Source organism: Cinclus cinclus, chromosome 34 (genome assembly GCF_963662255.1).
Source record: "Cinclus cinclus chromosome 34, bCinCin1.1, whole genome shotgun sequence".
In the NCBI taxonomy this organism is placed as follows: domain Eukaryota; kingdom Metazoa; phylum Chordata; class Aves; order Passeriformes; family Cinclidae; genus Cinclus; species Cinclus cinclus.
In genome coordinates, this window is record NC_085079.1 from 471,744 (window position 1) to 487,692 (window position 15,949).

Here is a 15,949-nt window from a genome sequence, read left to right on the forward strand (position 1 = left end):
GTTTTTTTTTTGTTTTTTCAGGGTTTTTTTTTGGGATTCCCCCAAAATAATTTTGGGGATCCCCTAAAAAAATTTTGGGATCCTAAAAAAAATTTTTTTTGGGTTCCAGGTGAGATTTTAGGAGTTGAAAATGGAGGAAAAAAAATCCCAAAATTCGCTTTTTTTACCTTAAAAAAATCTCAATTTTTGGGGATTTTTTTCTTTTTTTTTTGGGATTCCCCCAAAATAATTTTGGGGATCCCCTAAAAAAATTTTGGGATCATAAAAAAAATTTTTTTTAGGGGTCTCAGGTGAGATTTTAGGGGTTGAAAATGGAGGAAAAAAATCCCAAAATTCGCTTTTTTTACCTCAAAAAAATCTCAATTTTTGGGGTTTTTTTTTTGTTTTTTCAGGGTTTTTTTTGGGATCCCCCCAAAATAATTTTGGGGATCCCCTAAAAAAATTTTGGGATCCTAAAAAAAATTTTTTTAGGGGTCTCAGGTGAGATTTTAGGGGTTGAAAATGGAGAAAAAAAATCCCAAAAAATCCCCTAAAAATTCGATTTTGGGGCGATTTTCGCGGGGTTTTTTTTGGGTTTTTTTTTTTTTTTTGGGGGGGGGGGAGTTTTTGGGGTCAGTCCTTTTTGGGGTGGGGGGTCCCGGGGACCCCCCAGAAGCAGCAGCTGGACCAGCAGGACCCCGGAGCACGAGGCCGAGGCCGCGAAGGTCGAGGCCAAAAGGAAATCCCCGGTTTCCTACGGGGGGAGAAAATAAAAATATTTGGGGGAATTTTGGGGGATTTTGGGGGGATTTGGGGGATTTGTGGGGGATTTGGGGGGGATTTTGGGGATTTGGGGGATTTTTGGGGGATTTTTTGGGATTATTGGGGGGAATTTGGGAGATTTGGGGGATTTTTGGGGAGAATTTGAGGAGAATTTGGGGGATTTGGGGGGATTTTTGGGGAATTTTGGATTTGGGGGGGATTTGGGGGATTTTTGGGGAGAATTTGAGGAGAATTTGGGAGGTTTGGGGGGATTTTTGGGGGATTTTGGATTGGGGGGATTTGGGGGATTTTTGGGGAGAATTTGAGGAGAATTTGGGGGGTTTGGGGGGATTTGGGGGGATTTTTGGGGATTTTTGGGGGATTTTTTGGGGATTTTTGGGGATTTTGGGGATTTTTGGGGGATTTTGGGGGGATTTTGGGGGGATTTTGGGGGGATTTGGGGGGGATTTTGGGGATTTTTGGGGATTTATTGGGATTTTTGGGGAGAATTTGAGGAGAATTTGGGGGGATTTGGGGGATTTTTTGGGGATTATTGGGGGGAATTTGGGGGATTTGGGGGGATTTGGGGGAATTTGGGGGATTTTTGGGGAGAATTTGAGGAGAATTTGGGGAGAATTTGGGGGATTTTGGGGGTTTTGGGGGATTATTGGGGGATTTTTGGGGATTTTTTTGGGGGATTTTGGGGGATTTTGGGGGATTTTGGGGGAATTTGGAGGGATTTTGGGGATTTTTGGGGGATTTGGGGAACTTTGGGGATTTTTAGGGGGATTTTGGGGGGATTTTTGGGGGATTTTTGGGGGATTTGGGGATTTTTTGGGGATTATTGGGGGAATTTGGGGGATTTTTTTTGGATTTTTGGGGATTTTTGGGGTCCTGGGGGGGATTTTGGGGGATTTTTGGGGGGAATTTGGGGGATTTTGGGGGGATTTTTGGGGTGAAATTGGGGGATTTTTGGGGGATTTTTGGGTTTTTTTTTGATTTTGGGGGATTTTGGGGATTTTGGGGGATTTTGGGGGGATTTTGGGGGGATTTTGGGGATTTTTGGGGGATTTTGGGGATTTTTGGGGGGAATTTGGGGATTTTTTGGGGGGATTTTTTTAGGGATTTTGGGGGATTTGGGGGGAATTTTTGGGGGATTTTTGGGGGCATTTTTGGGGATTTTTTGGGGATTATTGGGGGAATTTGGGGGATTTTGGGGGGATTTGGGGATTTAGGGGGGATTTGGGGGGATTTTTGAGAGATTTTGGGGGATTTTGGGGGGATTTGGGGGGGATTTTTGGAGGATTTTTGGGAGGATTTTTGAGTTGAAATTTCGGGGTTTTTTTTTTGTTTTTTTAGGGTTTAAAACTCCGGGATTTTTTTTAGGGGGGAATTTTTTTAGGATTTTTTTTTTTTTTTTTATTTTGGGGCGGGGGAGGATTTTTTTTGTTGTTGTTTTTGTTTTGTTTTTTGTTTTTTTTTTTTTTTTTTGTTTGTTTGTTTTTTTTTTTTTTTTTTTTTGTTTTTTGGTTTTTGGGTTTTTTTTGGGGAGGGGTCTCACCGTGAGGGAGGTGAAAATTCGGGCCAGGGCCCCCCCAAAAAGGAGCCCCGTGGTGACCCCCGAGAGCTGCCCCGTGTGGCCCTGCCGGGCGTTGGTGACAATTTGGAGCACCTGAGGGGACACCAAAAAAAAAACAAAAAAAAAAAACCAAAAAAATTTTGGGAAAGTTTTTTTTGGGTTTTTTTTTTTTAGGGGGAGGGAGAGGTTTTTAAACCAAAAAAAAAAAAAATTAAATGAAAATTTGTGAGGAAATCCTGGAAAAATTGGGGTTATTAAAATAAAATAAATTCCTAAAATCGTCCCCAAAAATCACCTTAAATTTGCCACAAATCCTTCTAAAATCTCCCCCCAAAAATCATCCCAAATCTGCCCAAATTTCCCCCAAAATCCTCCCCAAATCCTCCCCAAAAATCACCTCAAATTTCCCCCAAATCATCCCAAATCCCCCCCAGGATCCCCCAAAATCCTCCCCAAAATCCTCCCCAAATCCTCCCCAAAAATCACCTCAAATTTGCCACAAATCCTTCTAAAATCTCCCCCCAAAAATCATCCCAAATCTGCCCAAATTTCTCCCAAAATCCTCCCCAAATCCTCCCCAAAAATCACCTCAAATTTCCCACAAATCCTTCCAAAATCTCCCCCCAAAATCTCCCCCAAAATCTTCCCAAATCCCCCCAAATTTCCCCCAAATCCCCCCAAAATCCCCTCAAATTTCCCCCAAATCCCCAAATCTCCCCCAAATCCTTCCAAAAAAAAAAAATCTCCCAAAATCTTCTCCAGGACCCCCCAAAATCTCCCCAAAATCCTCCCCAAAATCCTCCCCAAATCTCCCCCAAAAATCCTCCCCAAAATCTTCCCAAAGTCCCCCCAGGACCCCCCAGAATCCTCCTCAAATCCCCAAAATTTCCCCAAATTTCCCACAAATCCCCCCAAAATCTCCACAAAATCTTCCCAAATTCTTCCAAAATCCCCCCCAAAATCGCCCAGGACCCCCCAAAATCCTCCCCAAATCTTCCCCAAAATCCACCCCAAAATCCCCTCAAATTTCCCCCAAATCCCCCCAAAATTTCCCCGAATCTCCCCCAAAATCCTCCCCAAATCTCCCCCAAATCCTTCCAAAAAAAATCTCCCAAAATCCCCTCCAGGATCCCCCAAAATCTCCCCAAAAATCCCCTCAAATCCCCCCCAAATCTCCCAAAATTTCCCCAAAATCCCCCCCAAAATCCCCCAGGTCCCCCTAAAATCCTCCCCAAAAATCTCCCCAAATTTCCCCCAAATCCTCCCAAAATCTCCCCCAGGACCCCCAAAATCCTCCCCAAATTTCCCACAAATCCCCCCAAAATCTCCCCCAAATCTCCCCCAAATCCTTCCAAAAAAAATCTCCCAAAATCCCCTCCAGGATCCCCCAAAATCTCCCCAAAAATCCCTTCAAATCTCCCCCAAAATCTCCAAAATCTCCCCAGATTTTCCCCAAATCCCCCCAAAATCTCCCCAAATCCTCCCAAAATCCCCCCCAGGACCCCCAAAATCCTCCCAAATCCCTCCCAAATCTCCCCAAAATTTCCCCCAAATCCTCCCAAAATCTCCCCAAATCCCCCCCAGGACCCCCAAAATCCTCCCCAAATCCCCCCAAATTTCCCACAAATCCCCCCAAAATCTCCCCAAATCCTCCCAAAATCTCCCAAATTCCCCCCAAATCCCTCCCAAATCTCCCAAAAATTTCCCCCAAATCCTCCCAAAATCTCCCAAAATCCCCCCAGGACCCCCAAAATCCTCCCAAAATCTCCCAAATTCCCCCCAAATCCCTCCCAAATCTCCCCAAAATTTCCCCCAAATCCTCCCAAAATCTCCCCAAATCCCCCCCAGGACCCCCCAAATCCTCCCCAAATCCCCCCAAATTTCCCACAAATCCCCCCAAAATCTCCCCAAATCCCCCCAAATCTCCCCAAAATCTCCCCAAATCCTCCCAAAATCTCCCAAATTCCCCCCAAATCCCTCCCAAATCTCCCCAAAATTTCCCCCAAATCCTCCCAAAATCTCCCAAAATCCCCCCCAGGACCCCCAAAATCCTCCCAAAATCTCCCAAATTCCCCCCAGATCCCTCCCAAACCTCCCCAAAATTTCCCCCAAATCCTCCCAAAATCTCCCCAAATCCCCCCCAGGACCCCCAAAATCCTCCCCAAATCCTCCCAAATTTCCCACAAATCCCCCCAAAATCTCCCCAAATCCCCCCAAATCTCCCCAAAATCTCCCCAAATCCTCCCAAAATCTCCCAAATTCCCCCCAAATCCTCCCAAATCTCCCCAAAATTTCCCCCAAATCCTCCCAAAATCTCCCCAAATCCCCCCCAGGACCCCCCAAATCCTCCCCAAATCCTCCCAAATTTCCCACAAATCCCCCCAAAATCTCCCCCAATCCTCCCAAAATCTCCCAAATTCCCCCCAAATCCTCCCAAATCTCCCCAAAATTTCCCCCAAATCCTCCCAAAATCTCCCCAAATCCCCCCCAGGACCCCCCAAATCCTCCCCAAATCCCCCCAAATTTCCCACAAATCCCCCCAAAATCTCCCCAAATCCCCCCAAATCTCCCCAAAATCTCCCCAAATCCTCCCAAAATCTCCCAAATTCCCCCCAAATCCCTCCCAAATCTCCCCAAAATTTCCCCCAAATCCTCCCAAAATCTCCCCAAATCCCCCCAGGACCCCCAAAATCCTCCCCAAATCCCCCCAAATTTCCCACAAATCCCCCCAAAATCTCCCCAAATCCTCCCAAAATCTCCCAAATTCCCCCCAAATCCCTCCCAAATCCCCCCAAAATCTCCCCAAATCCTCCCAAAATCTCCCCAAATCCCCCCCAGGACCCCCCAAATCCTCCCCAAATCCCCCCAGGACCCCCCAAAATCCCCGACCCTGCTGAGGATGATGATGGGCAGGTTCAGGGCCTGCAGGGCGGTGACGAAGCTCAGCGGGGTCAGGGGAGAAACCAAAATCCCCAAAAAAGCCCCAAAAACGGCGAGCAGGAGGAGCCCTGGGGTGGGGGAGGGGAGGGGACAACGTCAGAGTGGGGGAGGGGGAAGGGGGAGAAAGGAATCCCCAAAATTCCCCCCGAAATTCCTCCCAAAATCCCCAAATTCCGCCCAAAATTCCCCCTGAAATTCCTCCCAAAATCCCCCAAATTCCTCCCAAAATTCCCCCCGAAATTCCTCCCAAAATCCCCCAAATTCCGCCCAAAATTCCTCCCAAAATCCCCCAAATTCCGCCCAAAATTCCTCCCAAAATCCCCCAAATTCTGCCCAAAATTCCTCCCAAAATCCCCCAAATTCCTCCCAAAATTCCCCCCGAAATTCCTCCCAAAATCCCCCAAATTCCGCCCAAAATTCCTCCCCAAATCCCCCAAATTCTGCCCAAAATTCCTCCCAAAATTCCCCCCAAATTCCACCCAAAATTCCTCCCAAAATCCCCCAAATTCCTCCCAAAATTCCCCCCGAAATTCCTCCCAAAATCCCCCAAATTCCGCCCAAAATTCCTCCCAAAATCCCCCAAATTCTGCCCAAAATTCCCCCCCGAATCCCCCAAATTCCGCCCAAAATCCCCAAAAGTCTGCCCAAAATTCCTCCCAAAATCCCCAAATTCCGCCCAAAATTCCCCCCGAAATTCCTCCCGAAATCCCCCAAATACCGCCCAAAATTCCTCCCAAAATTCCCCCCGAATTCCACCCAAAATTCCTCCCCAAATCCCCCAAATCCCGCCCAAAATTCCTCCCAAAATTCCTCCCAAAATCCCCCAAATTCCTCCCAAATTCCACCCAAAATTCCACCCAAAATCCCCCAAATTCCACCCAAAATTCCACCCAAAATCCCCCAAATTCTGCCCAAAATTCCCCCTCGAAATTCCTCCCAAAATCCCCCAAATTCTGCCCAAAATTCCTCCCGAAATTCCTCCCCAAATCCCCCAAATTCCGCCCAAAATTCCCAAAATTCTGCCCAAAATTCTGCCCAAAATTCCTCCCAAAATCCCCACAATTCTGCCCAAAATTCCCCCCGAAATTCCTCCTGAAATCCCTCAAATTCTGCCCAAAATTCCTCCCAAAATTCCCAATTCCACCCAAAATTCCTCCCAAAATTCCCCCCAATTCCACCCAAAATTCCTCCCAAAAATCCCCCCCAAATTCCACCCAAAATTCCTCCCGAAATCCCCCAAATTCCGCCCAAAATTCCCCCTGAAATCCCCAAAATTCCCCAAAAAATTCCTCCCAAAAATCTCCAAAATTTTCCAATTTCCCCCCCAAACCCCCCCGTTTTTCCCAACCCCCCCCGTTTTTTCCCCATTTTCCCCCCATTTCTGCCCCATTTTTCCCCCATTTTTTCCCGTTTTTGTCCCGTTTTTTCCCCATTTCCCCCTGGTTTTTCCCCATTTTTGTCCCGTTTTTTTTCCCATTTTCCCCCGTTTTTCCCCCATTTTTCCCCAGTTTTTTTCCCCGTTTTTCCCCCGTTTTTTCCCCCGTTTTCCCCCATTTTTCCCCGTTTTTCCCCATTTTCCCCCGTTTATCCCGGTTTTCCCCCATTTTTCCCCGTTTTTTCCCCCATTTTTTCCCCGTTTTTTCCCCGTTTTTCCCCCGTTTTTTCCCCCGTTTTTCCCCCCGTTTTTCCCCGTTGTTCCCCGTTTTTTTCCCCGTTTTTCCCCCATTTTTCCCCGTTTTCCCCCATTTCCCCCGTTTTTCCCCGTTTTTTCCCCCGTTTTTCCCCCGTTTTCCCCCCATTTTTCCCGGTTTTTTTCCCCGTTTTTTCCCCCGTTTTTTCCCCCGTTTTCCCCCATTTTTCCCCGTTTTCCCCCCGTTTATCCCGGTTTTCCCCCATTTTTCCCCGTTTTTTCCCCGTTTTCCCCCCATTTTTCCCCAGTTTTTTTTCCCCGTTTTTCCCCCGTTTTTTCCCCTGTTTTCCCCCATTTTTCCCCGTTTTTCCCCATTTTCCCCCGTTTATCCCGGTTTTCCCCCATTTTTCCCCGTTTTTTCCCCCATTTTTTCCCCGTTTTTCCCCCGTTTTTCCCCCCGTTTTTCTCCCATTTTTCCCCATTTTTTCCCCGTTTTCCCCGTTTTTCCCCCGTTTTCCCCCCATTTTTCCCCGGTTTTTTTCCCCGTTTTTTCCCCCGTTTTTTCCCCCGTTTTCCCCGTTTTCCCCCATTTTTCCCCGTTTTTTCCCCCATTTTTTCCCCGTTTTTCCCCCGTTTTTCCCCCCGTTTTTTCCCCGTTTTTCCCCGTTTTTTCCCCGTTTTTTCCCCGTTTTTTCCCCCATTTTTCCCGTTTTTCCCCCATTTCCCCCCGTTTTTTCCCCGTTGTTCCCCGTTTTTTTCCCCGTTTTTCCCCCATTTTTCCCCCGTTTTCCCCCATTTCCCCCCGTTTTTTTCCCCGTTTTCCCCCCGTTTTTCCCCGTTTTTTCCCTGTTTTTTCCCCATTTTTCCCCCATTTTCCCCCGTTTATCCCGTTTTTCCCCCATTTTCCCCCGTTTATCCCGGTTTTCCCCCATTTTTCCCCGTTTTTTCCCCCCGTTTTTTCCCACCTGGCCCCGAGCGGCCCCTGAAGTGCAGCAGGAGGAAGAGGAGGCCCAGGTTCTGCAGCAGGAGGAAGAGCGACTCCCCCCAGGTGCTGCCCCCCACCAAAAAAAAAAAAAACAAAATAATAATTAAAAAAAAAAAAATTGGGGAGGGGTCGGGATGGGGGGGGAGAGACCCCAAAAGTGAATTTGGGGAGGGGTCAAAACCCCCCCGGGGAGAAGGGGGTGAATGGGGGATTAATGGGAATTTAATTGGGAATTAATTGGGGAAATTAATGGGGAAATTAATGGGAATTAATGAGGAATTAATGGGGAATTAATGGGAATTTAATGGAGATTTAATGGGGAATTATTTGGGAATTAATGGGGAATTAATGAGGAATTTAATTGGGAATTAATGGAGAGTTAATGGGTAATTAATGGGGGATTAATGAATATTTAATTGGAAATTAATGGGGAATTTAATTGAGAATTTAATTGGGAATTAATGGGGATTTTATTGGGAATTAATGGAGAATTAATTGGGAATTAATGGGAAATTATCGGGGAATTAATTAGGAATTAATGGGGAATTAATGAGGAATTTAATTGGGAATTAATGGAGAGTTAATGGGTAATTAATGGGGGATTAATGAATATTTAATTGGAAATTAGTGGGGAATTTAATTGAGAATTTAATTGGGAATTAATGGGGATTTTATTGGGAATTAATGGAGAATTAATTGGGAATTAATGAGGAATTAATTGGGAATTAATGGGAAATTATCCGGGAATTAATTAGGAATTAATGGGGAATTAATGAGGAATTTAATTGGGAATTAATGGAGAGTTAATGGGTAATTAATGGGGGATTAATGAATATTTAATTGGAAATTAATGGGGAATTTAATTGAGAATTTAATTGGGAATTAATGGGGATTTTATTGGGAATTAATGGAGAATTAATTGGGAATTAATGGGAAATTATCGGGGAATTAATTAGGAATTAATGGGGAATTAATGAGGAATTTAATTGGGAATTAACGGAGAGTTAATGGGTAATTAATGGGGGATTAATGAATATTTAATTGGAAATTAATGGGGAATTTAATTGAGAATTTAATTGGGAATTAATGGGGATTTTATTGGGAATTAATGGAGAATTAATTGGGAATTAATGGGAAATTATCGGGGAATTAATTAGGAATTAATGGGGAATTAATGAGGAATTTAATTGGGAATTAATGGAGAGTTCATGGGTAATTAATGGGGGATTAATGAATATTTAATTGGAAATTAATGAGGAATTTAATTGAGAATTTAATTGGGAATTAATGGGGATTTTATTGGGAATTAATGGAGAATTAATTGGGAATTAATGGGAAATTATCGGGGAATTAATTAGGAATTAATGGGGAATTAATGAGGAATTTAATTGGGAATTAATGGAGAATTAATGGGTAATTAATGGGGGATTAATGAATATTTAATTGGAAATTAGTGGGGAATTTAATTGAGAATTTAATTGGGAATTAATGGGGATTTTATTGGGAATTAACGGAGAATTAATTGGGAATTAATTGGGAATTAATGGGAAATTATCGGGGAATTAATTAGGAATTAATGGGGAATTAATGAGGAATTTAATTGGGAATTAGTGGAGAGTTAATGGGTAATTAATGGGGGATTAATGAATATTTAATTGGAAATTAATGGGGAATTTAACTGAGAATTTAATTGGGAATTAATGGGGATTTTATTGGGAATTAATGGGAAATTATCGGGGAATTAATTAGGAATTAATGGGGAATTAATGAGGAATTTAATTGGGAATTAGTGGAGAGTTAATGGGTAATTAATGGGGGATAAATGAATATTTAATTGGAAATTAATGGGGAATTTAACTGAGAATTTAATTGGGAATTAATGGGGATTTTATTGGGAATTAATGGAGAATTAATTGGGAATTAATGGGAAATTATCGGGGAATTAATTAGGAATTAATGGGGAATTAATGAGGAATTTAATTGGGAATTAGTGGAGAGTTAATGGGTAATTAATGGGGGATTAATGAATATTTAATTGGAAATTAATGGGGAATTTAATTGAGAATTTAATTGGGAATTAATGGGGATTTTATTGGGAATTAATGGAGAATTAATTGGGAATTAATGGGAAATTATCGGGGAATTAATTAGGAATTAATGGGGAATTAATGAGGAATTTAATTGGGAATTAATGGAGAGTTCATGGGTAATTAATGGGGGATTAATGAATATTTAATTGGAAATTAATGGGGAATTTAATTGAGAATTTAATTGGGAATTAATGGGGATTTTATTGGGAATTAACGGAGAATTAATTGGGAATTAATTGGGAATTAATGGGAAATTATCGGGGAATTAATTAGGAATTAATGGGGAATTAATGAGGAATTTAATTGGGAATTAGTGGAGAGTTAATGGGTAATTAATGGGGGATTAATGAATATTTAATTGGAAATTAATGGGGAATTTAACTGAGAATTTAATTGGGAATTAATGGGGATTTTATTGGGAATTAATGGAGAATTAATTGGGAATTCATTGGGAAATTATCGGGGAATTAATTAGGAATTAATGGGGAATTAATGAGGAATTTAATTGGGAATTAATGGAGAGTTAATGGGTAATTAATGGGGGATTAATGAATATTTAATTGGAAATTAATGGGGAATTTAACTGAGAATTTAATTGGGAATTAATGGGGATTTTATTGGGAATTAATGGAGAATTAATTGGGAATTCATTGGGAAATTATCGGGGAATTAATTAGGAATTAATGGGGAATTAATGAGGAATTTAATTGGGAATTAATGGAGAGTTAATGGGTAATTAATGGGGGATTAATGAATATTTAATTGGAAATTAATGGGGAATTTAACTGAGAATTTAATTGGGAATTAATGGGGATTTTATTGGGAATTAACGGAGAATTAATTGGGAATTAATTGGGAATTAATGGGAAATTATCGGGGAATTAATTAGGAATTAATGGGGAATTAATGAGGAATTTAATTGGGAATTAGTGGGGATTTTATTGGGAATTAATGGGGATTTTATTGGGAATTAATGGAGAATTAATTGGGAATTAATGGGAAATTATCGGGGAATTAATTAGGAATTAATGGGTAATTAATGAGGAATTTAATTGGGAATTAATGGAGAGTTAATGGGTAATTAATGGAGGATTAATGAATATTTAATTGGAAATTAGTGGGGAATTTAATTGAAAATTTAATTGGGAATTAATGGGGATTTTATTGGGAATTAATGCAGAATTAATTGGGAATTAATGGGAAATTATCGGGGAATTAATTAGGAATTAATGGGGAATTAATGAGGAATTTAATTGGGAATTAATGGAGAGTTAATGGGTAATTAATGGGGGATTAATGAATATTTAATTGGAAATTAATGGGGAATTTAATTGAGACTTTAATTGGGAATTAATGGGGATTTTATTGGGAATTAATGGAGAATTAATTGGGAATTAATTGGGAATTAATGGGAAATTATCGGGGAATTAATTAGGAATTAATGGGGAATTAATGGGGATTTAATTGGGAATTAATGGGGAATTTAATTGGTAATTAATGAGAATTTAGGGGGAATTAATGGGGAATTAATGGGGAATTTAATTGAGAATTTAATTGGGAATTAATGGGGATTTAATTGGGAATTAATGGGGAATTTAATTGGTAATTAATGGGAATTTAGTGGGGAATTAATGGGGAAGTAATGAGGAGTTAATTGGGAATTAATGGGGAATTAATGGGGAATTAATGAATATTTAATTGGGAATTAATGGGGAATTACTGGGGAATTAATGAATATTTAATTGGGAATTAATGGGGAATTAATGAATATTTAACTGGAAATTAATGGGGGATTAATGGGGAATAAAATTAGGAATTAATGGGGAGTTAATGAAAATTTAACGGGGATTAATGGGGAATTAATAAAAAATTTTTGGGAATTAATGGGAAATTAATGGGGAATTAATGAGAAACTAATGAGGAATTAATGAGGAATTAATTAGAAAATAATGAGAAATTAATGGGAAATTCTTGGAGAATTTAATGGGACATTAATGGGAATTTAATTAAAAATTAATCGGAAATTAACGAGAATTAATGAGAATTTAGTGGAGAACCACAGAGAAATTAATTTCAATTAATTAAAATTTATCAGGAATGACCCAAAACGGAGACAAAATTTCCACAAATTCCCCCAAAATTTCACCCACGACCCCCAAATCCCCTCCAGGACCCCCCAAAATTCCCCAAAATCCTCCCAAATTCATTTTAATCCCTCCAGGACCCCCCAAAATTCTCCACAAATCCTCCCAGGACCCCCCAAAATTCCCCAAATTCCCCAAAATTCCCCAAAATCCATTTTAATCCCTCCAGGACCCCCCAAATCCTCCCCAAATTTCCCCAAAATTCTCCCCAAATCCTCCCAGGACCCCCCAAAATCCTCCCCAAATTTCCCCAAATCCCCCCAGGACCCCTCCAGGACTCTCCAAAACTTCCCCCAAACTTCTTTTAACCCTTCCAGGACCCCCCAAAATCCCTTCAGGACCCCCCAAATTCTCCCCAAATTCTCCCAGGACCCCCCAAATTTTCCCCAAACTCATTTCAATCCCTCCAGGACCCCCCAAATCCTCCCCAAATTCTTTCAGGACCCCCCAGAATCCTCCCCAAATCTCCCCAGGACCCCCCAAAATCCTCCTCAAATCCCTCCAGGACCCCCCAAATCCCTCCAGGACCCCCCAAAATCCTCCCCATATCCCTCCAGGACCCCCCAAATTCCCCCCAAATCCCTCCAGGACCCCCCGAATCCTCCCCACCCAAATCCCTCCAGGACCCCCCAAAATCCTCCCCAAATCCTTCAATTGCTCCCAAATCCTCCCCAAATCCCTCCAGGACCCCCCAAAATCCTCCCCAAATCCCTCCAGGACCCCCCAAAATCCTCCCCAAATCCCTCCAGGACCTCCCAAATCCTCCCCAAATCCCTCAATTGCTCCCAAATCCTCCCCAAATCCCTCCAGGACCCCCCCAAATCCTCCCCAAATCCCTCCAGGACCCCCCAAAATCCTCCCCAAATCCCTCCAGGACCTCCCAAATCCTCCCCAAATCCCTCAATTGCTCCCAAATCCTCCCCAAATCCCTCCAGGACCCCCCAAAATCCTCCCCAAATCCCTCCAGGACCTCCCAAATCCTCCCCAAATCCCTCAATTGCTCCCAAATCCTCCCCAGATCCCTCCAGGATCCCCCAAATCCCTCCAGGACCCCCCCAAATCCTCCCCAAATCCCTCCAGGACCCCCCAAAATCCTCCCCAAATCCTTCAATTGCTCCCAAATCCTCCCCAAATCCCTCCAGGACCCTTCCAGACCCCCCCAAATCCCTCCAGGATCCCCCAAATCTTCCCCAAATCCCTCCAGGACCCCCCCAAATCCTCCCCAAATCCCTCCAGGACCCCCCAAAATCCTCCCCAAATCCCTCCAGGACCTCCCAAATCCTCCCCAAATCCCTCCAGGACCCCCCAAAATCCTCCCCAAATCCCTCAATTGCTCCCAAATCCTCCCCAAATCCCTCAATTGCTCCCAAATCCTCCCCAAATCCCTCCAGGACCCCTCCAGACCCCCCCAAATCCCTCCAGGATCCCCCAAATCTTCCCCAAATCCCTCCAGGACCCCCCCAAATCCTCCCCAAATCCCTCCAGGGCCTCCCAAATTCTCCCCAAATCCCTCCAGGACCCCCCAAAATCCTCCCCAAATCCCTCAATTGCTCCCAAATTCTCCCAAAATCCCTCCAGGACCTCCCAAAATGGCCCAAATTTGCCCCAAACCTGAAGGGGAAGCCCTTGGCCCAGCCGTAGCCCACGGAGCCCCCCAGGGCCAGCAGCTCCAGCAGCACCGAGGGGAGGCTGAGACCCCTCCCACTGCGGGACCCCCAAACCTTCAGCAGCTGGGGGACCTTCACTGGGGGGGAAATGGGGTTAAAAAACAAAGAATTGGTCAAAACCAAAAAAAATCCCAAAAAATCCCCACGAAAAATAAAAGAATTACCCCAAAATAACAAAAAAAAATTACCCCAAAGTATCCCCAGGGACCCCCAAACCTTCAGCAGCTGGGGGAGATTCACTGGGGGTTGGAAATGGGGTTAAAAAACAAAGAACTGGTCAAAAAAAAGGAAAAAAATCCCCCAAAAAATCCCCACATTAAATCGCAAAAAAATCTCCCCAAAAAATCCCAAAAAAATCAAAAAATTACCCCAAAATTCCCCCAAAATGCATCTCAGGGACGCCCAAACCTTCAGCAGCTGGGGGAGCTTCACTGGGGGTTGGAAATGGGGTTAAAAAACAAAGAATTGGTCAAAAACAAAAAAAAATCCCAAAAAATCCCCACGAAAAATAAAAGAATTACCCCAAAATAACAAAAAAAAAAATTACCCCAAAGTATCCCCAGGGACCCCCAAACCTTCAGCAGCTGGGGGAGCTTCACTGGGGGTGGGAAATGGGGTTAAAAAACAAAGAACTGGTCAAAAAAAAGGAAAAAAATCCCCCAAAAAATCCCCACATTAAATCGCAAAAAAATCTCCCCAAAAAATCCCCAAAAAATCAAAAAATTACCCCAAAATTCCCCCAAAATGCGTCTCAGGGACCCCCAAACCTTCAGCAGCTGGGGGAGCTTCACTGGGGGTGGGAAATGGGGTTAAAAAACAAAGAATTGGTCAAAACCAAAAAAAATCCCAAAAAATCCCCACGAAAAATAAAATAAATACCCCAAAATATCCCCAAAAAAATTACCCCAAAATATCCCCAGGGACCCCCAAACCTTCAGCAGCTGGAGGACCTTCAGTGGAGGGGTTGAAATGGGGTTAAAATCCCCCCCCAAAAAAATCCCAAAAAAAACCCCACCTCAAAATAACCCCAAAAAATCCCTCAAAAAAAAAAAAAAATCCCAAATTACCCCAAAATTCTCCTGAGGGACCCCCAAACTTTCAGCATCTGGGGGATCTTCAACTGGGGGGGAAGGGGGGGGAAAGTGGTCAAGGACCCCCCCCAAAAAAACACCCCAAAATTAAACCCTTTAATATTCTGGGACCCCAAAATCCTCCCTGGACCTCCCAAAATTTCCCCCCCCCCCCCGGGGCCCTCACCCAGGAGAGATCCCGCCACGATCCCGTAGCCCAGGACTTTGCTCAGGAGGATTTTCAAGCACGGAACTGCGGAGAAAGAACAAATTTGAGGCGATTTGAGGCCAAAAATCCCCAAACTTCCTAAAAATTCCTCCAAAATCCCTCAAAATTTGGAATCCCCCGCAACCAAGACAAAGATGGCGGCGGGATCGCCTCACAGCCAAAACAAAGATGGCGGCGCTTCCGTTGGCGCGCCCGACACCAAGATGGCGGCGCCCTTGCACAACTCCCGCCCGTAACCAAGATGGCGGCCGCCCCCACAGCGCTGACAGACATCGCGATAGGCCCCTCAAAACGCCCCGAAAGCCCCAAAACCGCCCGGCGCGGCCCCTTAGTCACCATCGAGGAGCTGAAAGCGCAAGAAGAATTGGTCGAAGCAGTGGTCGGGCAGCAGGAAAGGGACGAGCCAAGGCCGGAGCAGTTCCATGGCGGCTCCCGCGGTGAGGGGAAAACGGCGGGAAACGCCCCGCTCACGTCGTGATTGGTTAAGACGCCAGAAAATCCCGCCCCTCTAAACCCGCCTCGTAATCTGACTGGTTAAGATCCAGAATTGCCCTGTCAATTAAAATGTGTGCCGAGCTGCGATTGGTCAATCGTTTATTGCGCAATGCGATTGGCTGAGTGGGTGTAAAGCTCCGGCCCCCTCCGGCGCGGCGAGCTCTAATTGGTCAGTTCTTTATTAATCCAATTAAAGTTTTACATCCCTCGGAAATCCCACCAATTCACCCAAGTTTCGCGTTCCGAGCGATCTGAATCCCCAAAAATCTCTCCCAAATTCCTCCCTTTAAAGCCTCAAATGTGAGTCACCAGCATAAATTTGCGAGGTCTTGAATGTTTCGATTTTGGGGGATGCCAGAGTGGTCCAGGCCCCAAATTC

General features: G+C 43.9%; 1 protein-coding gene across 2 annotated transcripts; it reads right to left on the bottom strand.

The window, feature by feature from the left end:
- Positions 1-12: 12 nt before the first annotated feature.
- MPDU1 (mannose-P-dolichol utilization defect 1) lies at positions 13-15,666 on the bottom strand. Of its 2 annotated transcripts, XM_062512196.1 has the most exons (7): positions 15,412-15,666; positions 15,034-15,099; positions 13,721-13,853; positions 7,856-7,941; positions 5,210-5,328; positions 2,303-2,413; positions 13-733 (listed from the first exon to the last, which is right to left on the bottom strand). In XM_062512196.1, the coding sequence occupies exons 1-7, from the start codon at positions 15,497-15,499 to the stop codon at positions 530-532; spliced, it is 807 nt and encodes a 268-aa protein (XP_062368180.1). In that variant the 5' UTR covers positions 15,500-15,666; the 3' UTR covers positions 13-529. The 2 variants fall into 2 exon arrangements, with proteins under 2 accessions (XP_062368180.1, XP_062368179.1); XM_062512195.1 differs by lacking the exon at positions 13-733 and having other exon boundaries at positions 1,933-2,413.
- Positions 15,667-15,949: the final 283 nt, after the last annotated feature.